At 41.7% G+C, this 24,516-nt stretch overlaps 1 protein-coding gene across 5 annotated transcripts in view; it reads right to left on the bottom strand.

Annotated features, from left to right (window-relative positions):
- The window catches only part of MPHOSPH9 (M-phase phosphoprotein 9), a 146,513-nt gene that overhangs the window by 12,266 nt on the left and 109,731 nt on the right, over window positions 1-24,516 (bottom strand). For 3 of the 5 annotated variants that reach the window (XM_040347296.1, XM_040347297.1, XM_040347300.1), the window contains 5 exons: window positions 21,967-22,121; window positions 17,424-17,585; window positions 9,127-9,247; window positions 8,868-8,956; window positions 7,892-8,049 (listed from right to left, as the gene is read on the bottom strand). In XM_040347296.1, coding sequence (XP_040203230.1) covers window positions 7,892-8,049; window positions 8,868-8,956; window positions 9,127-9,247; window positions 17,424-17,585; window positions 21,967-22,121 — 685 coding nt within the window. Of the gene's footprint in view, window positions 1-7,891; window positions 8,050-8,867; window positions 8,957-9,126; window positions 9,248-15,852; window positions 15,934-17,423; window positions 17,586-21,966; window positions 22,122-24,516 lie in introns of those variants that run through there. The other 2 variants (XM_040347298.1, XM_040347301.1) reach the window with 2 other exon arrangements.

Genomic DNA, 24,516 nt, shown 5'->3' with positions numbered 1-24,516 from the left:
ACTACTATACCTCATCATCGTAGAGGCGCAGATCTGCCTCTCTGTCAGCCAGGCCCTCTTCATCTGACTCTGCAGGGCTGTGGTGATCTTGGGAAGTCCCGCTGGGAGGTAGCGTGGAGGAAAGGTTGGGATTCAGACTCGACATTGATGGCCTGCCTTCCAGTTGATCCCGCAAAAATGACATCTGGTTGTAATACCACAGCTTGGGTTCCTTTGGTGGTCTTGCTGCTGCTCCAGATCTTAGCTGTTTTTGGTGAGCTTTGTACGCTCTCCTATATGTGCCCCTGAGGTTGGCAAGTTTATCCTTCACCATGTTGGCACTGCATTCTGGCACCCATGTCCTCATGTATGCTGCTAGCTGTTCAAGTGCTGCCGCTCGTACGTCCTTATTGTGGTAATGGTCCTGCTTTGAATCCCACAGGATGGGCATTTCCCGAAATTTATCCAGCAAATGCTGGATAATGTCTTGGCTCTGCAGGAGATCCATTGTGAAATAAATATTTTTTTTTTTTTATTCTAGATTGAAAAAATGAAAAGAAACCAAAAACACAATTAAAAAAAGCCTCAGCATTTACATTGATAGAATATGTTGTTAAAAAAGTAGTACCTATATAGAAATACAAACACAGTGTCTCTTGTTTAGAAAATGCTGGCCAGCTCTGCCCCATTGGTTGGTTTTAGCTAACATTTTTTTTTAACATGCCGCCCCTTTGGTTACATTGCAGGAAATAATATAAATCTACAACCATACACAATTATTACAAATGACAGCATTCATCAAGGCACTATTGCATGTGTAGATATCCTGCCCCTCAGCATTGATTACATGAAAGAAACTTCCTAATGACCTCTGTCCAACCAACACAGAACAATACTTGGCCTGATCTGAATACACCCTACATAATTACTAATGAGTCACAGCATTTTTGATCTCTCTATTTTGTGATGTCTACAAAAGCATTTGGGTACGAAAATCACATTCTGGTATCCAAGAGACATAATAGCTTAATAAAACTGTGCAACCAACAGACCAAACCCCCATCCCATTGCTCTACATTTTAGAGCCCGCTGCTGATCCCATGTTTAAATTTCTTACCTGCCTCTCTCACAATCCTCGTTTCTTCCGCTCGCTAAATTAACACGTAACCTACGTAATCACGTCAAGCGCCTTTTATACACTCCGCGTATGTATGAAACGCCGCCCTCGTCACCTTTGCCATGCCCCTAATCAATTGAAAAAGTAAATATGGCGTTAACTGTGTAGGTTCTGGAATCGCGCGAATATTCTCCGCGTAACCTACGTCAATACGTTGTTGGCATTCGCGACACTCCGCATATGCAATAATCCCCGCCCTCATCTCCGCCCCTGACGGGACATTTCCTCGTTTCCACGCCCCTAATCTCTGTGGGAAGGAAAGATGGCGATGTCACACGAGCGGGCACGGAGCTCTCATGGCGCAAGTGAAGGGACAGAGGCTGGACCGTCCCGATCCAGGCCTAAAAGATATAAAGCCACTAATATGGCGTTCGAAGAAATGGTGGAGTTGGTTTACATCATGAGGAGGAAGGATTATGATGGTGAATGTGGGCCCTACAAAACACCGAACCGTAGGAAGTCACACATAATGGACAAGGTGGCAAGGAGAATGAGGAGAATGTTTGGTGTCACCAGGTCAAAGGAGCAACTACGGAAGCGTTGGTCCGATTTAAAATTGAGGGAGCCACATCACATGAAGAAGATCCTCAAAATTCTGCGTAAAAGTAAGTCCATATTATTTAAGGGGGGGGGGAATGTCTGCAATAATGTGTTGACATGTATTTTTTCACATCTGCCTCCTTGGCCTGCTTTTACTTTTGAACATGTGTAGATACTGTATTGTGTTTATGTCAAATAACAACCTTAAACAAATTTGGTGAAATAGTAAACACGCGTAATATGACATTGTTTCGCAAAAATGTGACGTTACTCCAGGAACAACACACCTGGACATGGCTGACTGGCCCCAAACTTGGTTTTCCAACATTGTTGACTAGCAAAATCACAGAAATTAAATTGAGTGAATGTGACAGGCAAACAAGATTCATTCTCCAAAATGCAAATAAAGCTGATGTTTTAACATCTTGAAATGCAAAGCACCTGTGTCTCAAAAATCAAAGTATATTTATTTGGAGGGTCGACGAGAATTAATGTTTTGGGGGGACATCCATGTGTGTCACTTCTTTGCAAAAAAGGGGCAGGATCTGAGCTTGGCCTAGAACTACGCCAAAAATGGAGGATTGCTGAAAGAAAAAACAACCAAAAATCATCATAAATGTATCGTCTATGCAATGTGTGCGATTTATGATATCCAATATCTGTGTGCTGATGAGTATCCCTTTTGTTTTTTATTATTTCTTATAGGGGAAAGAAGACGCCAGCAATTGGAGGAGGCAGAGAGGGCCAGACACCCGGAAAATCAAACACCTCCACATGTTGAGCAGGAGGAGGCTGGGGAAGGAAGAGAGGAGGATGTGGAAGGAGAAGAGGATGTGGAAGGAGAAGAGGATGTGGAAGGAGAAGAGGATGTGGAAGGAGAAGAGGAAGGAAGAAAGGAGGAAGGAAGAGAGGAGGAAGAAGTTATTTTGGACTTAGAATTTATATCAGATGAAGGGCAAGTGGCGGAAGAACAATTTGGCGAATTGCAAGAAGGTGGATTGATGGATGAAGGAGGAGTCGAAGATGATGGGGAGGTGGTGGAAGAAGGAGGAGTGATAGAAGATGATGGGGAGGTGGTGGAAGAAGGAGGAGTGATAGAAGATGAAGAAATTGGGGATGTGGAAATTATCAGGCCATCAGGTCAGTGTCACCCCTATATTAATAGGGCCAAACATATGCAGATAGGCTGGAAATTATTTACATATTTTGAATGCCAATTTGTTTCTTTTTAGGGGATCAAGATGGAGTAGCACATTTTTCACGTGCAAGTGCTTCTATCATTGTACAGCAACTAATGGAGTGCAGCACGGAAATGGACATTATGCAGGAAAGGATGCTAGTCATGGAGCAGAATGTGCGAAATGTCATTTCTGAGTGTAGCACGGAAATGGAGAACATGCGACAAAGGATGCTAGTCATCAACCAAAATTACAAAAATATCATGGACATGATGGGCCGTGTCAAAGACTGAACCACAGAAGCCCATCCCCCGCCCACAAAACCCTTTTTAATTTTTGTACTTTATAATACGCCAAAATTTCTAAATGCACACACAGTGTGCCAATATGTGCTATCTGCCATCACAGACTATCTATTGTCTGTGCTTTGTGGGTACAAACCCCTCCTCGATCCTCAACTAGTTGAGAGGAAGGGTTTGCTCCCACAAAACACAGACATTGATCACCCATGATGTCAGATAGCACATGTGGCCATTTGTCTGTTTAACCAATGACATTTGGCGAGTTTTCACTGAATGTGTGCATTTAGAAATTTTGGCGTGTTCCAGTGTGAAAGCACACCATCCATATGACTGACTGCTGTTCTTTTTTTAAAATTTTTTTTGGTGTTGATCTTTTTTGGTTTGTAAATGTTTCCAGTTTCAGATCACAAAACGAACAATAAATCTCACCTAAAGAAAGAAGTTAACTAATTTTAGAAAAAAACAAAAAAATTTTTGTGTTGTGTTAAAATCTTGTTTAAAAAATTAGACACAAACAAATGACAAGCCCAAAAATTCTTGCGTATAGTTTCAGTGAAATTATTGTTACATTGTGTTTCGATCATTATTATTGATAATCACTGTCAATAAAGACCAAAAAATAAATAATTAAAAGCCAATATTTTGTCTCCAGAATTTGCAGGAAATGTGTTCTGCCTAAAAATACACATTTCTTGTTAAAAAATGACTAAAATAAAAAAAAAAAATGAGACATCAAAAGCAGAAAAAAGAGTGGCTTCTTATTTATAGACTGAATACCCAGTTTGTAGATGAGTGAATAATGTGCAAATGTGGTTAGTTAATACATCTGAGTAAGTAAATGTGGCACTAGAAGTGCACTATTTTTGGAGATAACCTGGAAGACAGAAAAATAGAGAAAAAGCAGTAATGACAAACAACTGTATAAAGTCCAATGGTCTAATTATTTATTAGTTGTGAGAATATTCCTTTCTTTTGGGGGCCGAATTAGAAAGAAATATGATCTGGCATAGCAATGGCCCCCCGACCCATGAAGTACTCAACATATTTGTCGCGTACCTCACGAGCAGATTGGGGGGCCAAGCCAGCGCGACCAGTGTCCAGGCCAGGAATGTTCTCTGAGGGTAGTCCTGCCTCAGAGCCCATGGGGGCTAGGTACGTCTGGGAGTGCCTGCGTAGAAAATTGTGCAAAATGCAGCAGGCAAATATAACGGTGTTCAATTTATATTCCGCCAAATGTATCGATGTCAGGAACAGGCGGAACCGGTTGCTGAGGATCCCAAAGGCATTCTCGACTACCCTCCGAGCCCTGGACAACCGAAAATTAAACACACTCCTCTCTGAGGTGAGGGTCCTCTGGGGAAAAGGCCGCATTAGGTGAGGTCCAAGGCCAAAAGCCTCGTCCGCTAGGAACACAAACGGAAGTCCTTCCACATTATCTTCATCTGGTGGCAATGCCAGACCACCAGTTTGGAGACGATCATAGAAATCAGTCCGTGCGAACACTCCCCCATCTGACATCCGGCCGTTCTTCCCCACGTCCACATAGAGAAACTCATACTGTGCCGACACCACCGCCATCAACACTATACTATGATAACCCTTGTAATTATAATAGTAGGACCCCGAGTGGGGTGGGGGCACAATGCGGACGTGTTTCCCATCTATTGCTCCACCGCAGTTAGGAAAATCCCACCGCTCGGCAAATTGGGAAGCCACAGACTGCCATTCCTGTGGTGTGGAGGGTAGCTGTGGGGACAAACAAAAAAAGAGATTTAGTACTTTGGCACATAAACATTGCAAACATAATCCTACAAGCATCCTTGTGCAACTTTACAATTTTTAAATAGCATTTGCAAATTTTGAAGGGAGAATTTCGGGGCACAAATATATAGGGCCACTTAATTAATAACAGACTCCACAGCCCTCTGATGGGGACAAAAACACTTTGAAGGGGGGGTGGGGGGTGTTTAAACTGTTTTTAGAAAACCAAAAAAATTAAAATAAAGTGGCATGGTGGGGGTTGGCCCGAAGATAGCATGCTGGACAGGTTAATATTGGGTAAGATCAAAATATGCAGGTAGGCCAAAATAAAAAGAACATGTAAAAGCTGATATCAACATGCATAGTGAGAAAAGGGAACGTTAGTTAAACACACAGCATATCTGGGAAATAAAATCAAAAGTTAGTTTGCCACATTATTAAAGACACATTGTGAGGTTAAAATGAGGAAACTTACCTTCATATACTCCTCGTGCATAACTTTAATGATGGCAGCACACGTGTCCGGTATGATGACCCCAAGCGCCTGCGGAGAGATGCCTGTCGAGAACTTGAGGTCCTGCAGGCTCCTCCCAGTCGCCAGGTACCGCAACGTGGCAATAAGCCTCTGCTCGGCCGTGATGGCTTGGCGCATCACAGTGTCCTGCCTCGTGATATAGGGGGACAGAAGATCCAGCAGACTGTTGAATACGGGGTCCGTCATGCGGAGAAAATTCCTATAGTCATTAGGATTATTCTCCTGGATTTCCCTAAGCAGAGGCATATGTGAGAACTGGTCACGCTGGCGCAACCAATTCTTGGTCCAGAAACGCCTCCGCCCCCTGTTTCTGGCCAAAGTACTGGAATAATGAACATATCCAGCAGCCATCCCATAAACAGCACCAACTCGCGAAAATTGACGCTGCTGCTCCATCATGGCTTCAAACCGGCCGGCTGGTCAGTCAAGAACACACTCCAACAGAAAGCACAATCAAATCCAGCGGTACCTGCAAAGAACGCACGACACACAGATACGAACGCACAGTACGAATCTGCTAAGCAGAACGAACTGCACGCCTGTACCCGAATGCCAACTACGTACCCACAAGCACACGCACTGAACGAGAAAATACTACCTGCTAAAGCCTGGAGACCGAGAAGCGCGAATCAGCTCTAACCAAACCTTCACTAACACGAGCAAAGCCGTAACTAGCAAAAGCGGAACAGAGGGCGTCGCCATTGACTTTGGCCTTTCCCTTTATAGTGACGTCAAACGTGGATTACGTGCACGCGTTCAGGTCCGCAGGGAAATATCGTCCGCTGGTGTGTACAAGCCAGCGGGCCAAATGAAAAAACAGCCTTGTACGCCGGAAACAGCCCGTCGGACATTTCGAACGGACATGTTTGCTCGTGAGTACTCGGCCCTAGTCATCCAGTTTTCTATCAAAGAGAGACATTTCTCTAAACTGGGATGATGATCCTTTTTGTTGCAGATGCGAAAATACAATTGCGTATCGTCTGCATAAGAGTGATAGAGTAGTTCTTGGCTACTGATCATATCAAAGAGAGGGCGAAGATAGATGTTGAAAAGCACCGGTGACAGGGGGGATCCTTGGGGGACTCCACATGACACCGTGCGCTTTTCCGACTGTTGGTTGGTTTGTTTGTTTTCCCATTCTTCATTTCATTAAAAATGTGTCTATTTTGCTCTGATCCACGCATTTACAAAAAAGCATGCTCTATGCCTCTGGGAGTGATTTTCATCTATGCCTCCAGTACACCAGTATTGGCTGTACCCATGACTATGCCATGTCTATAATTATATAATACAGACTTAAATGCTTTTAAATCTGTTTAGAATTATTGCATCACTCTTTTACTACTGATGTTATGATGACGCATGGTATGCCTTTTTTTGTATATTGGTATCTCCAATATCCGTTTTTTGTTTATGGTTACTCTAAAACAGTGGTTCTCAACCTGGGGGTCAGGACCCCCTCGGGGGTCAAATGATTTTTTGCCAGGGGTCACCAAATCCTGGGCTGTTCCTGAAGCCCACACTGTTCTCCCAGGAAGGGAGATAAGAGGGGGAGGAAAAAAAGAAAAAGGGAGCGAAAGGAAAAAAATAGAGAGCAAGAAAGACAGTTAGAGGGAAAGATGGGGGAAAAGAACAAGGAATTAGGATAGAGAGAGATAAAAGGGAAAGAAAGGAGAACCTTTGTTCTCTTTAGAAAGAGTGGTACTTACTGTACATCCTAAAATGTACCATAAGGGGTTTTAATACTGTACGAGTGGAAGGCACTCAGGGAGCGCTAAATGACCGTGGGTTAGGGACGCAAATTGATTGTCTTGCCTTGAGTGCTTTCAACCCACGCTATGAAAATAATTTTACTGTTAGGGGGTCCCCACAACTTGGGAAATTTGTTCAAGGGGTCGCGGCACTAGAAGGTTGAGAACCACTGCTCTAAAAGCTACTGTATTAAAAAATGTATTTAAAAAAACGTGCCAAGGAGGATTCAAATTCATTGAGGAAGTAAAAAGATGTAGATGTTACTTACATGTACATGAATTTCAACTTTACTTTTCCTGGTTCAAGTAAATTAGGGGTAAATATTTGCAGACTGAACAACATTCCCTATCTGGTCATGAGACTGGCCTGAGGCAGTTATTGACATTGGATGGCGAACCTGCCAATTTTGTATGCAAGTTATGTTAGTTTCCCTTATACTGTAAAAAAGTTATGTTAGTTTCCAATAAAATAGGCACTTTATGACAATGTCAGAAAAACTTCAGGATGAAGAAATAATTGCTGCTTTTAGAAATATGTACAGAATACAGCTTTCCATTATTACTCAGTAGCCAAGGCAGGCACATTGGCTACACTTCTGTCTAATTCTTGATATGGTTCTTAAACAGTGGTCAAACAAAACGAACATGCTTACAGTTGAGCATTGTACCTGTTTTTTCTCCTCCGTTAGCTCATCAAACAGTCTCTCTGTGTCGGCCATGTTTTTCATCCTCTCGTTGTATGTGATTTCAGTCTCATATGGTGGTATAACTAGAGGGAGCTGTGACTGGGTGTTGCTCTCTGGATAAATGACAGTCTTTTGCCTTTCTGAAAAGCAGACAGAAAAAGAAAACAATGTTACATTTAAACTAGCACTTTAGTTCTAAAAAATAAATAAAACAAATATAGAAGCATCTTGAAAAGGTAAATGGTAGGAAAGATCTACTATGGTTGAAGTGTACGTCTGAGAAAAATAATTGAAAAAAAAACACTTCAAATACAGAAAAATACCAGTTGATCCTTTGGGGAGGCTGCAATGCTGTTTCTGCTACATTGAAATCCCAAACAGGAAATTAGGAGCTCACTGGGGTTTTGACCAGTGAAAGTGAAATCGTTAGTATTTTCCTAACCTGCCCACCCAGATTTATACTCGCTTGTCCCCATTTTGCTGTGATTTTGGCCATGTAGCCTCCAGGACACTGCACAGCCTGCTGTCAGAATTTTCTCCATCGTACATGCACATGTGGACAACATTCTTCATTGGTACCTCTGGAGAAGTTGTTGATCATGCAATGTGACCTTTTCAAATGACTGTATGGAATATGCAGCACGCATGTGCCAGCCTGACAGAGAATATGCTTACAAAAGTTTGTGTGGCACCAAAGAAGCTGCAAATCTGAGATTTCAGCAGGTGGGGGACAAGTTAATATTAGGCTTGCGGGGGGAGGCACAAATTGTCGAAAAATGTAAACAAAAATCTTAACTTTTTTCTATTTTTATACTGCAACTGTATCTCACAAATACACAATTAAATAGATGGAACTGCAAGTGAACACTGTATAAAAGTATAGTGGGGACCTTATAATGAAGTTGGGTACTCTGTGTTCCACAGTCTGTGCTGAAAGAGAAATTCAGTTATTCTTTACCTCCTGAATCTTCCAAAGACATAAACTGAAGCCTCTTTCTGGGACTTGGATCTTTACATTTTGACGACTCTGCCCAAGCAACATCAAACCTACAAGCACAGGAAGCAATTGGTATATAAAAAGCAAATATCTATCCACTAATAATTTTGACAAATAAAAAAAACAAAGTTATTGAAGAATTTTGAAAACCTAAGCAAAATTCAGACTTGTCCTCATATATGTTAATAGGTAAAATTAACTTCTGTATTAAAACCGATACCTTGTCATTGTGTTTTCTTCATCGCATAACAACTGACTCAACCCCGGAGAAAGATTCTCACTTGGAGAACGCTTCGGGCTGCACTTCACTTGTAAAGGGATTAACATCAATTCACGCTTTGCTGCAATACAAAGTTAATAGAAAGTCTGCATTATGCTGAAACACTCAAACCAAGCAATTGACAGCTATAATATATTCCCAATCTAATTACATAACATTAAAAGGGGGTTTCCAGCGCAGATAGACCCCTTATTGCAGAGTAGCACAAAGTTCAGCCACACAGGGCCTTACTAAAGAAACAAATAATAATAATAATAAAAAAAAAACACAACACCCTAAAACCTCACCCCATTCTTCATGCAGAACTGTCCTCATTTTAAAAGGTTCCAGATGGCTATTAATTTACCCATCAGTTGTCTATCCGCCTGAAATCTTCAGGGTCAGTGAAATTATAAAGGAACAGTCAGACACAAAAGCAGACCATATCAGAGGTCAGGGATAGTAATCGCCCAGAATTAAAAGCAGCATATTTGAGTAACCAGCTTTTCCAAACAAAATTTTTTTTTTGCCCATCCTTTGTTCAAATAGCCAGCTTTATTTAGTATGTAGCACCAGAGCGTTGACCAGGTCTGTCCAAAAGGCTGTAGTAGGTGTAGATTTTTCCCCCCAACGTAAAATAATTGCCTTATGCCGCGTACACACGATCATTTTTCAGCATGAAAAAAACTTTTTAAAAAAATGTAATTTAAAATGATCGTGTGTGGGCTTCACATAATTTTTCGGGTTCTGAAAAACGACAAAACATTTTTTCGAACCGGCTGCATTTTTTAACGACGTTTTAAACGATGTCGTCTTTCGGGTTGTAAAAAATTATCGTGTGTGGGCTAAAACAACGTTAAAAAATTAAAAAATTAGATGGGAGCGCTCGTTCTGGTAAAACTACCATTCGTAATGGAGTAAGCACATTCATCACGCTGTAACAGACAGAAAAGCGCGAATCGTATTTTACTTACAGGAAATCCACTAAAGCAGCCCCAAGGGTGGCGTCATCCACATGGAACTTCCCCTTTATAGTGCCGTCGTACGTGTTGTACGTCACCGCGCTTTGCTAGAGCATTTTTTAAAAACGATAGTGTGTGGGCAACATCGTTTCAATGATGAAGTTGGAAAAAACTTAGGGCCAAATCCTCAAAAGGGATACGCAGGCGGAACTGCTGTTCAGCCTGCGTATCCCTGTGCCTATCTTTGGAACTGATCCTCAGAAGCATTTTTCCAAAGATAGGCAGAAGATCCGACATCTGTAAGACTTACACTGTCGGATCTTAGGATGCAGTACCGCATCCGCCGCTGGGGGCATTTCGAGTCGAAATGCCGCTTTGCGTATGCAAATGAGGACTTACGGAGATCCACAAAGCTTTTCAGGTTTGTGTTTTCTGCGTAAGTTTACGTTTGCATACGTAAAATTAGTTCTGCTTTTACAAAGTGTAAACTAGTAACACCTTGTAAAAACAGAACTTTTTTTCGATCGCCGCGATTTTTTTTAAATTTTGATTTTTTTTTCCGGCGCGTAACTTTTTTTTTACCCGACGCAACTTTATTGTCCCGTCGCAATCCACAAAGCCCGACGTAACGTAATTTCGCGCGCTGCCCGTCGGGAAAATGACATCACGAGCATGCGCAGTACGGCCGGCGCGGGAGCGTGCCTCATTTAAATTGTCATCGCCCCCTGGAGAAGAGGACCGCCTTGCGCCGGGAGAATTTAAGTTACACGGCCTGAAATTTCTAGGTAAGTGCTTTGTGGATCGGGCACTTAGGTAGAAATTTTAAGGCAGTGTAACTTAAATGGGAAAAGATGAGTTAGGCAGGATATTTGAGGATTTGGCCCTTAGTTTTATCTACATGCCGAAAAACTTCGTTTTTTTAATGCCGAAAAATGATCGTGTGTACGCGGCATTACGGGCATAAAATAATAAGAGACACTAAGCAGCGTCCTATGAGCTGTGGTAGAGGCAACCCCTTCCACCAGTCCTACAGTTGTGGGATCGAGGTCATTAGGGTATTAGATAAATATCTGGTTACATCCAACCAAAACTTCTGAACTACTGGAAAATGCCAGAAAATGTGGCTAAATGTGTCTGGGGAGTGGACACAATGCCAATATACAGCGGAATAAAAAGGATATACACTGGTCAGTCTCGCAAGTGTCAAATAGATTCTATGCAGGAATTTAAAAATGTACAAGACGATCCCTGGAGGAGACCAAGTGTTTTTATGGATAGTCCCACACATAATCCCAACAATCTCCCTGTAACTGCAATATTCTACTCCCAGATTTATAGGGCCAAATCCTCAAAAGGGATACGCAGGCGGATCTGCTGTTCCGCCTGCGTATCCCTGTGCCTATCTTTGGAACTGATCCTCAGAAGCAGTTTTCCAAAGATAGGCAGAAGATCCGACATCTGTAAGAGACTTACACTGTCGGATCTTAGGATGCAGTACCGCATCCGCCGCTGGGGGCATTTCGCGTCGAAATGCCGCTTCGCGTATGCAAATGAGGACTTACGGGGATCCACAAAGCTTTTCAGCTTTGTTTTTTCTCCGTAAGTTTACGTTTGCATGCGTAAAATTAGGGCTGCTTTTACAAGGTGTAAACTGTTTACACCTTGTAAAAACAGACCTTTTTTTCGATCGCCGCGATTTTTTTTTAAATTTGATTTTTTTTTTAACCCGTCGCAATTTTTTAACGCGGCGCGATCCTCAAAACTCGGCGTATCGTAAAAACACGCGATGCACGTCGGGAAAAATGACGTCACGGGCATGCGCAGTACGTCCGGCGCGGGAGCGCGCCTAATTTAAATGGGAATCGTCCATTTGTATTAGGAACGCCTTGCGCCGGACGGAGTTAAGTTGCACTGCCGAAAATTTCCAGGTAAGTGCTTTGAGGATCGGCACCTAACTTGGGAGATTTGCGGCAGTGTAACTTAACTCGGAAAAGTTAAGTTAAGCCCGTTTTTTGAGGATTTGGCCCATAATTCCCAAACTATTGTATTGGTTAAAATATCATGCAATTGTGCCACAAGGTTCTCCATCAGTTTAACATAACTAATATTGGCATGTAGTGCTAGAAGGGATGGCGTTTTTTTTTTTTTTTACACCAGACATTTGGTGCCAAAAAGTATATGGGATAATAGTTTGTTGGAATTTTAGGAGAAGGCCAGTGGAGGTAAACCCAAAAGGAAAGTTTTGGGAGAAAAAGGAATGACTGAATTGAAGATGCAGTGGATAAGAGTGTGGACCGACTCACAGTAAGCAGATGTTGTGGACCTCTTTCTTATGTCCATTTTCTTCAATTAACACATGTAGGAATGTTTCTCTGTGATTTGCAAAGAGAGTGTACTCAATATTTTGTAGTTGTCTGCTATTATTCCCTTTTGCAAAAGACCCATAAGGGAAGGTTCTTTCAACAGGTGGTAGTTTGGAGAATTGCAAGAGGGGATGTAATGAATTGGGCGATTTAAGGATGCCTCTAAAATTAGAGAATATTGGTGGCTAGTAGTTTTCCAAAGACCGCTGAGGAAAGAGATAGTGTATGTATGAGCCCATGTACAGTGGAATGCAAAAGTTTAGGAACCCCTGACAATTTTCATGATTGTCATTTATAAATATTTGGGTGTTTGGATCAGCAATTTCTTTTTGATCTATCAAATAACTGAAGGACACTGAAGGACAATATTTCAGTAGTGAAATGAGGTTTGTTGGATTAACAGAAATTGTGCAATATGCATCAAAACCAAATTAGACAGGGGTGTAAATTTGGGCACCCCAACAGAAAAATCACGTCAATATTTAGTAGAGCTTCCTTTAGCAATAATAACAGCCTCTAAGAGGCTGTTTGGACACGCACATAGAGGGTGCAGCACACCAGCGCGCCCGGACCCCTTGTAGCAATACATGCGGAGCACAGCGGGGCAAGCACACCTCTTAGGACGCCATTTAAATGCTGGTCAGCGGCTTTTAACGGTTGACACTGCCAAAGACACTCAGTGCCGGTCAGAGGCACTTTATATTGTAAGTGTTATTTTTTTACCTTTTTTAAATAAATACATATTTTAATATACTACACCATGATGAGCCCCTTGTTTTTGAGGAATTGATGACATCTTGTAAAAGGGAAAAGGAGGCAACACCCACTGACGGACAAAGAAAAGACACCACTTTGGAGCCTAATAATATCTGGGGTCTGGTGAGTGTTGATTTTAACCATTGGTGATGGTGGCACATCTTTGTCGGGTGGAAGAGATAGCGGCACTTTCCTCTACACAGTACTACCAACATTGAACCTTGTGTTTGCTGGAACCTATTGTATAAGCGCAAGATTGCCTGCCATTTGGACTATTTTTAAGTGCAGTCAGCACATTGCACATTTGTATGGTTGTTTGATAATTATTTCACTTTTTTGATATTTATTTTGTTCCAATATCGGTTATTGGACAACTCACGGTGCAGTTGGCATACTGCATATTGTAGTTTTATACACATATATACACAATATTTTTTGTAATATCTTTCGTATTGTTTTCACTATTTGGTTGGTCAGTAGCAGCAACAGCCATTTTTCTCATAGAAGCACTGTGGCATATGGATTGTATGCTGACACACTGATCTAGATATACGATTCAAGTTTGAAATCACTGTGTCACATTTGTATGACTCATATATTTCTCATATTTTTTTATATATTGTTTGTATCCAGGTTATTCACATTTAAGATTGGGTACATTGTGGCCCTGATATTTCACTTATGTCCATACTCCCAGAGATTTAATACCTCTGGATAATTAGATCAGCGCAGTAACACTTTTCTTCCTCAATAACAGCCTCTAGACTCTTCCTATAGCCTGTAATGAGTGTCTGGATCCTGGATGAACGTATTTTGAAACATTTTTTCTTACAAAACATCTCCAGTTCATTAAGGTTTGATGGTTGCCGAGCATGGACAGCCCGCTTCAAATCACCCCACAGATGTTCAATGATATTCAGGTCTGGGGACTGGGATGGCCATTCCAGAACATTCTACTTGTTCCTCTGCATAAATGCCCGGAGTAGATTTTGAGAAGTATTTTGGGTCGTTGTCTTATTGAAATATCCATCCCCGACGTAACTTCAACTTTGTGACTGATTCCTCAAAAATATTCTCAAGAATCTGCTGATATTGAGTGGAATCCATGCGATCCTCAACTTTAACCAGATTCCCAGTGGTCACACAGCCCCACAGCATGATGGAACCTCCACCAAATTTTACTGTGGATAGCAAGTGTTTTTCTTGGAATGCTGTGTGAACTGTGGTCTTCAATTTCCTCACTATGTTCCTCACAGTGGACACGGACAGCTTATATCTCTGCGATAACTTTTTGTAGCCTTCCCCTAAGCCATAATGTAGAACATGTTTTGTTTTCAGGTCAATTGAGAGTTGTTTTGAGGCCCCCATGTTGCCACTCTTCAGAGCAGAGTCAAAGAGAACAACAACTTGCAATTGGCCACCTTAAATACCTTTTCTAATTATTGGATGCACATGTCTATGAAGTTCTTAATGAGCTCACCAAACCAATTGCGTGTTCCAATTAATCAGTGCCAAGTAGTTACAGGTATTCAAATCAACAAAATGACAAGGGTGCCCAAATTTATGTCTTATTTCGTTTTGATGCATATTGCACATTTTCTGTTAATCCAATAAACCTCATTTCACTACTGAAATATTACTGTGTCCTTCAGTTATTTGATAGATCAAAATAAAATTGCTGTTCGAAACACCCAAATATTTATAAATGTCAATCATGGAACTTGTCAGGGGTTCCTAAACTTTTGCATACAACTGTAGTTCTACAGAAGCATCTGTTATTCCACACTAGGGGTGTATAGACATCATGCAGAGTTTTTCTACTTCAATCCATCGATTATAGGCATACCAGGTAGACCACAAAGCTGCAACCTACAAGTGGGTTGTTTGGTAATGAACAATAGAGATGTTTGAATATCTTAAAAAAAATAGGAATAATGTTCCTCCTAAATCAAGTATTTTAACTTCCAAAAAAATTGACTACTCCAAGGAGGAGTATATACCCCGGCACTGCCCCCTCACAACTTGCACTTCATATTCCTCTCCTGGGAGTGTCCGATTACTCTCTGTGCTAGTCTAGTTAATTTACCCCTCCCCATCCTAGCTTCCGGGGAGTAGAACAGTGTCTCATATCTTTTGGATGTCCACAGGTAAATAACGTCTAAAATATATTAAATGCACACATGAAGGCATTTATTAAAAAAAATGGTCCGGCAACAAGGTCTCTTTAAAATACTTGATTTTTCCTCTCCCTTCTTGACACCCAAGTTGTCACCCATTTTTCTAGATTACCCAGAAAAAAAATCTACCAGTATGCAATGATCAATAGGTGCCGACCCTAAATACCGGGGAAGAGGGCCGTATCTGGTACAGTTTAAGATGGCTCGGCACCTGCTAGTTAGGGTCACATTTGTTTCATCCACTTTTTCTTCTAGGTATGTGTATGACCCAAAAAAATATTTTCTTTTATAATTTGAGGTTCCCACCACAGTTCTGGTAGAAAAACAGGCTATATTTGTTGTAGAGGCAATTACCCACCGTTGACAATTTTTTCCATATGATTGTAAGGGAACTTTGCTGGTTGTCTCGCGGATATCCTCTGCCTATTTGAAGTGATGGTTTTAATGTCTATTTACGGATGTCATTAGTTTCTGTATGTAATGCCATACCTTATTGTTCATTCTGCATACCTTAAATAAAGAATAAAAAAATACTTGCTTTTTCTTTGTATGTACCTGTCATTTTTTAAGTTGGTGATGGGGTCTGTTTGAGCAGTAGGGCCACCATTTTAAATGATAAAGGTAAACGCTTGGGGGATGCAGGAGAGTGGGCACTGTTGCCCACTCCGGCATTCCATGTACTGCACTCCAGCACTGTAACTAAGGGGATCATATCCCAATGCTACCAAATGTTACTTACAAGACACCTGCGGGCTTACCCCTGTAAGGCAGTGTCTATGTGGGAGAGGGACCTCAGCCAACTTATGGGAGACAAGTGGAAGGAAGCCCTGCAATCCGTAACCACATGCTCTCTGAATGTGGCACAAAAAGTCATCCATCTCTTGTGGCACTGCCCGAAGCTACATCGGTACTGGAGTGAAGTGGTTGGTACACTAAATATGGTGTTTCAAACGAAGGTACCTACAGACTGTATATGTTGTAAACTGGAGGTTCTGGAGGACGTGATCCCTGAGGAATTGATCAGGGTGGCATTCTCTAGGGTGCAGTTTCAGGCCAGGAAACTAATCTTAATGGGCTGGAAGTCCATCTCACCACCCAATAGCACCTCCTGGATAACTCACATGGGGAATACCCTTATTATGGAAAAATATATTTATCAGTACAGGGGATGCCCGGGCAGGTTTGAACGCATATGGTCAAGCTGGTTGGATACACCTGGTCTAAGCCCTAGAGAACTTGTGATGTCTAGACTTCTGCAGTGTCCTTAGGGGGGAATTCTGAGGGGGATTCCGATTTAAAAAAAAAAAAATGATAAACACTTTTCGCCATGACTGTATCACATAGGTGCAGATTCCGTTTTGCAATTGTAATGGTTGTCCTGGCATTATCTTTTAGAATGCCCACCTGAACCAAAACCTTAAGATACCTTACCTGTGCAGTTCGCCTGCCTTCACCAGATGCGGTTTTGTTTTTGGTTTTCTAAAACAAATAATTTTGCAATTACCCTGAACTTATTCTAACCGATTTTTGAAGACAGCCTATGCTGGTTTTTAAACCCATATAACACATTTCATTTTCATCCATTTATACTAGAGCACAGGTGTCAAACACAAGGCCGCAGGCTGAATCCGGCCCTCTAGGCCATTTCATGTGGCCCTCGCACCAGCCCTCCTCTGGTCCTACTCCAGACCCTTACTTTATGCTTTCAAGTAATGCATCCAGCTTCTTCCCAGCAGCAGCATACGGAAAGGGGGTGCACTGTGATGTAAGGGAGGGTGGGGGACTCAACTTCTTATGGTGGGGTGGCTCTTGACATCTAATTTAAGGGGAAGGAATGCGCTGGACATCTAATCTTACCGATACAACCAGCCCTTTTGAGGGCAATCATAATGCTGATGCGGCCCACAATGAAATTGAGTTTGACACCCTTGTACTAGAGGAAAGATCAAAAGATTCATACAACATTCTGCTTTCTACCAATTTAAATGAAAGACCCTTACTTGGGGTGGTAACAGTGGATGTCTTCCTGATTGAAGGTGGGAGTGAGGAGGATCGTGGGCCAGCTGGGGAATTAAGGCGTTTTTGTCCATCTCTACTTTTATCTGGAGAAGCACGAGGAGTACAGCAGTCATTGAATCCCACAGTATGTTTAGAGGACAGTCCTGAAAGATTGATTACAGTGAACTTCTTGACCAAACACACAAACAGCTATACACCTACTGTCAATTAAGCCTTTAAAAGGCCAATTCCAGGCACTAAGTAAAATCAGTCAGAAAACTCCCAAAGCATTCCAGTAAACTACTGCTGTCCTACAATCAAAGGTTTACGACTGGACGTTTAGCCCCTGTGCATGAGATTCCAGTGTTTTCGGGTGGGCAGAAGAAACGGATGCACTGTTCTAGTTATCCATCTATATAAAACATAACATTTTTGTAATATATGCATATGAAGCTCTTTAAAGAAAGTACAAGAGCAGAAAAACGCCTGGTAAACTGCCGAAAACACACTTGGCTTTTAAATCCTGTTGTGAGCGGACAACACACAGCATTTTTTGTGGGCTACATGTTTTCAGCCAGTTTTTTGTAGTTTTCTTTTTGCTAAACTACTTAAACCCACCCACTCCTCCATTTCTGGACACCAATCATTCTGTAGTCCTAAAATACATACTAGGAGGACTAATTACCCTCATCAAAAGAGGAAACGCACTGCATCCATGAGCACTGCAAACCAAAAATGCCATTTAATTTGTTTTTAATATTCAAAATGGAAACTCATCCATGTCTCCATGTTTTATTTTGCTGAGAAATCACTCAACACCCCCCAAGCCTTTCTGGCCATGTTCATCTTGAGTAAGGGCAGATGATGCATGTAGCATTATACTTCCTGGAATCCATCTGCCTTTACTCAGGCGTGCGCACAGGAGAATCTGCTTAGCTGAGAAAACCCCACCTCCTATGAAGACTCCTGGATGTAGAACATAATTTACCTAGGCCTAGAATTCAGGAAGTAACTGAAGAAATGTTCAAAAAATGTAAAAATAAAAGTTTAAAGTAGGGTTGTCCCGATACCGATACTAGAGCATTTTCGCAAGTACTTGTACTCACACAAATGCTCCCGATGCCTTACCCGATACCTGGTTGGTGGGCGGAGTCTGTGAGCGGAGGGGGTGGGCGGTGTCTGTGAGCGGAGGGGGCGGGCGGAGTGGGTGGGATGCGTCCGTAGGCAGTCAGTGGGGCGGAGAGCGAGTCCTCAGCTAGGTAAGCTGGCAGGGTGCAGTGTGCAGGGCTCACTTGCATCAGTATTGGTGAACGGAGCCATCACATTCGTCGCCGTCAGCTTGGGCATCCCGACGCCCATCTTGGTACACCCTGCACTTGGCCACAGTAAGCCAGCAGCGGACATCTTGTTACACCCAGCCCATATAGTTCGGGCTGGGTGTAGTAACAAGATGTCTGCTGATACTTACTGATGCTGAGTGCAGGGTGTACCAAGATGGGCTTTTGCAGCATAGCATTTAAAATTCCTTTCCTTATGTCATTTATTGCGGCATTTCAGTGCCTGCCCATAAGTGCCAGCCACATGTCAGTGCCCATAAGTGCTACCTATTAGTGCCAGCCACCTGTCAGTGCCATCTAACAGTGCCAGACATCAGTGCTAGCCACCTGTCAGTGCCATCAGTGTCCATAAGTGCCAACTATCAGTGCCATCCATCATTGCCACCTATTAGTGCCCATAAGTGCCATCAGTGCCACCTGTCAGTGCCGACCATCAGTATCAGCCACTTGTCAGTGCCCATAAGTGCTGTCTATCAGTGCCTATCAGTCAGTGCCATCTTCCAGTGCCCATTAGTCAAACTGTCACATGACATTAAAAAGTATCGGTAATCGGTATCGGCGAGTACATGAAAAAAAGTATCGGTACTTGTACTCCATCCTAAAAAAAAAGTGGTATCGGGACAACCCTAGTTTAAAGGATAAGTTCATCTTTGGGAACATGTTATATGTCCCCCCTGATTTTAGGGTGGAACATGTAACAGGTTCCCAGTGCTGCAGCCACTGCCTGCTGCACCCCTCTCTGTAGCAGCAATACGGTGAAAAGTTCCCCGTACTAGCTGTCAGTTTTTTTAAAGCAGCGTGGCTAATGCGGGGCTCCGCCCACGCTGGCCGCATCATTCATACACAGAGCTCTGTGTATGAATGAACTACAAGTCCCAACAGCCTTAGCGACTGTCGGCTTGTAGTTCTCAAAGAACTACCATGGCGCTGTAGAGTGCTGTGGTAGTTTGAGTCTTCCTGTCAGTATTGGCTTACCCATATGGGATGTACGGTGTAAGCAGATACACTGACAGTGTGGAGGAGGCTTGCATGGCATCAGCGATCTGATCGCTGGTGCAATGCTTTACAGGCTCCTAATACAAAAAATAATAAATGCACATTTCTTTTTACCTGCAAAAAGATATACATTTATTGTTTGTACAAAGGCGAACTTATCCTTTAAAACAAGAAAATCTGATATACTTTTCTATAGATTTATTAATGCTAGCAGCATAAGGATTAAAAATAGTCAATGTTGATTGAGAGAATTAAGTTCTGCGTTAACATAATGCAACAAACGTACAGTGGACTGTCTTGAATTTCTGGCATGATCAACAGGTTCTTGTTCTATATGCTTACTGAAATTAATGAGAATTCATACAAATCTTCAAGATTGCATGAAGTAATGTATTGCATATTGAGGTATAGACCCCATATAGGCCATGGTATAGAAATGTACAAGCAAAAACCATAGAGTAGCATATCAGGGCATAAGCACACAGAAAATCCTCAGAGGGTCGCTGACATTGTAAATGTGCAGGGAAAAAAGGGGTTGGGAGGAATCATGCATGGGGTGGAGAGAGAGGAGGGGGAAGGGGGTGTGGTGTGAGAAAGTAAAGTTCAGCCGAAGGTTGCCAGATCAGCAAAAATTTGGTGATGGCATCAGAAAATCTGGCATCTTCTCATGTAACATTACTTATTATTAAGAGTTTCCAGATCTGGTTTATATTGTACCAAGGATGTGGCACTTCCAGGCCTTAGCATTTGTCTGCTTTGCAGCTGTAAGAATTAATGCCAGTCATAGAAGGTTCGAATCAGGTATGGGCAGGCTGAATTTACCAAGTTGATCGATCAACTTTTGCACAACCAGCCTGCAGGATTTTACATGATATTATCGCTAGCAGCTAGTATACCTACTAGCAATAATCACAGAGTTCTCCTGGCGGGGACAGCTTCCCTTGCCCACCTGCCGGGAGAACAATAGGATGGTTTCCGCTGTGAACACTGTGTTGATGGGGGGGGGGGGGGAATCAAGATAATTACTTTCCAGCAACCACGACCAGGGGATTTCAGAAAAAATAAAAATAAAAAAAAATCAGGTATTTTTTTCCCCCCACACTTATGGAACTCAAAAACTAAACACTTTCAAAAATGTATTTAAAGGGATGGTAAAGGACATCCCCCCCCCCTGAATAGCTTCCTTTACCTTAGTGCAGTCCTCCTTCACTTACCTCATCCTTCGATTTTGCTTTTAAATGTCCTTATTTCTTCTGAGAAATCCTCACTTCCTGTTCTTCTGTCTAACTTCACACCGTAATGTGAGGCTTTCTTCCTGGTGTGGAGAAAGCCTCTTGAGGGGGGAGGGGGCGAGCAGGACGCCCACTAACACACAGCTTCTTTCTCCATCTGCAAAGTAGAGAGTTTCCTGACTTGCCTGCTCACCCCTCCCCCCTCAATAGGCTTTCTCCACACAAGGGAGAAAGCCTTGCATTACTGTGTGTAGTTACAGACAGAAGAACAGGAAGTGAGCATTTCTTAGAAGAAATAAGGAATTTAAAAGCAAAATCGAAGGATGAGTCAAGTGAAGGAGGACTGCACTAAGGTAAAGGAATATATTTAGGGATAAAAAAAAAATCCTTTACAACCCCTTTAAGATTCAAAACGGGAGCCGATGAGAGAAGTTCACTGTTAGGTATTTACAGTTGTGATCTATATAAATACTTACATACTGTAGTATGTGTTTCCACAATACTCTAGAGGCATCTTTTGGTTCCAGAATATAATTATTTTTAATTGGTCAGTGACTAACTTCTTGGGCTAATGTTTAACCTGGTTCAAGGTCTATTTGCTCCCTACAAAAACAATTTATCTCATCTATTTCTAGATAGTGTTGCTTTGTTAGAGGCCCCTGAAAGATTATAAAGCCAACAGGCTTAAACGCAGGCAATAAATATCTAAACTAACAATTTGCAGTTTTGCCATTTCTCTCACAAAGGCATAATTGTGCATTCTGCTTTAATATACAACTAGGAAAGAACACAAAAGCTTCAGACAAATATATAAAGGGCGGCATTGTCCAGTTTTCAGCATGTGACAGAGTTATAAATGACCTCTGTTTTCTTCCATTAAATGCACCCTATTGTTTATACACTGCTAAATGAGTAGAAGTGTTGGAGCAGCACAGAAGAAATGTGTTCGCATGATTAATGTGGATGATGTACCAACTTACTTTGAAATGAGCTTTCCTTATTCCATCCTTTCAGACCCTTCTCTTCTTCATAGTCTCTTAAGGCTTTTAGAATTGGACTCTCCTGAGTACCACCGTCTTCTTTCTTAGCTGCCATATAATCATGTAAAGCATCCTTTTCTGGTGGGGAATGGTACCTTAACAAGATTCATGAAATTTTATTATTGGGTCCATTATTAAGCATAATAATCTGTACATTATCAATATAATAAAGAAGACTTCTAGGGTAAATATGAAGATTAGAAACGGCGTATACGCCTGAAATGTACAGTATATGACTGCAAACCTCATATTCAATGCTGGATTATGTTGATCCAATGTTTAACATGTATGTACTTCTCTTATACATCTCAATAAACAACATTTTTCTGGTTAAAAAAAATATATATGAAGATTAGATGGTACATGTAATCCAAAAGATAAAGCAGCACTCATGAGGCTTGAAAGGTGATGAAGTTTTATTTTGACGTTTCAATAAAGCACAAGCTTGTCTTCCTCAGGACAACAGTAAAGTGAAGCAACACAACATATACAGCTGTGGTGTAAAGTTTTGAAAATTACACAAATATACGTTTTCACAAAGTCTACTGCCTCAGTTTTTACAAAGGCAATATGCATAGACTTCAGAATGTTATGAAGAGTGATCAGATGAATTGCAATTAATTGCAAAGTCCCTCTTTTCCATGAAAATTAACTTAATCCCATAAAAAACATTTCTGAATTTGTGAAGAAAGCTTCAGGGTGCCCAAGAAAGTCCAGGAAGCACCAGGACCATCTTCTACAGTTTATTGAGCTGTGGGATTGGGGCGCCACCAGTGCAGAGCTGTTTAGGAATGGCAGCAGGCAGGTGTGAGTGTATCTGCATGCACAGTGAGGCAAAGACTTTTGGGAGGATGGCCTGGTGTCAAGAAGGGCAGCAACTAAGCCACTTCTATCCAGGTAAAATATCAGAGACAGACTGATATTCAGCAAAAGGTACAAAGACTGGACTGCTGAGGACTGGGGTAAAGTATTTTTTTTCTGATGAATATCCTTTAAGAATGTTTGGGGCATCCTGGGGGGGGTCTTGTCCTGAGAAGAAAAGGTGAGCCCTACCATCAGTCCTGTGTCATGCCAACAGTAAAGCATCCTGAGGCTATTCATGTGTGGAGTTGCTTCTCAGCCAAGGGAATGGGCTCACTTACAATTTTTCTTAAAGAACACAGCCATGAATAAAGAATGGTACAAAAACATCCTCCAAGAGCAACTTCTCCCAACCATCCAAGAACAGTTTAGTGACGAACAATGCCTTTTTGCAGCATGATTGCCATAAGGCATAAGTGATAACCAAGTGGTTGGGGAAGAAAGCATCAAAATTTTGGGTCCATGGCCATGAAACTCCCCAGACCTTAATCCCATCGAGAACTTGTGGTCAATCCCCAAGAGGCGGGTAAAAAAAAAAAAAAAAAACACAAAATTGACAAACTCAAAAGCGTTGATTATGCAAGAATGGGCTGCCAAGATGTGGCCAAGAAGCTGATGACAGCATGCCAGGGTGAATTGCAGATACTGACTCTTTGCATAAACATAATGTAATTGTCAATAAAAGCCTTTGACACTTATGAAATGCTTGCAACTATACCACAGTAAAATCTGACAAAAAGGATCTAAAAACACTGAAGCACCAGACTCTGGGAAAATTAATATTTGTGTCATTCACAAAACTTTTTGCCACAGCTGTATACCCTAAAAAACCCTCCCATCATTGCCACCCACATGTGATGACATCATCACATGCAAATGTCAAAGTTCCAGCTAAAAAATTACAGGCAAATGTCCAAATCCAGTCACTTAAGACAAGTGTCAGAGACAAGAAAACTGCATGACAGAGTATCATGTTCCCTATGCAAGATGGCCACCCAGGCTGATTCAGGACTGAAATAGTGGACAATTATATGTACAGAAAAAAAGTATTGAGGCACGGCAGAGTAATCAGAAACAGCAGAGCTACAGCTCAAGCCCAAAAACAGACATCCAGTAGAAACTCAAATATGCTAAAAGTGAAAATAAAAAGAACTGCGATCCATTAAAAGCAGCAGAAAGTTTGAGCTTAGAACAGGGAAAGCATGGAAGTTGGCAACACCCATAGCAAAGTAGTCTCAAAGGTAGTAGAAAGATAACTGAAGATGATTAGGAGAAGAATCTCCACAGACCCGCGACAGATATCTCCAAAAGGAGATCACTGGAGAAGAAGAAAAAAAGATTTATAGGTAGATATAGAAATACAATTAGAAAAGATGTATATTTACATATATGTTAAAGATTTATTTCAATTGGCAGCGTGAACACCATCAGAGTAATGAAATCTAACCAATATCAGGTAACGGTATAATAACCTTGTCCCAAATACGATTTGTAATTATGTTTGTGCATGATGAAAGCCTTAGTTCTGCAGCTAAACCATCATCAAAATATTAAACTATCCAACAGCCCTGAAAATGAAGGAAAATCCAAACAGATGATCTGTCACCTGAAAAGGAACAATCTTCTGAT

The sequence above is a fragment of the Rana temporaria genome, chromosome 1 (assembly GCF_905171775.1).
Source record: "Rana temporaria chromosome 1, aRanTem1.1, whole genome shotgun sequence".
NCBI lineage: Eukaryota > Metazoa > Chordata > Amphibia > Anura > Ranidae > Rana > Rana temporaria.
Note: the sequence above shows the minus strand (reverse complement) of the source record. Positions and strands in the feature narration are given on the sequence as shown.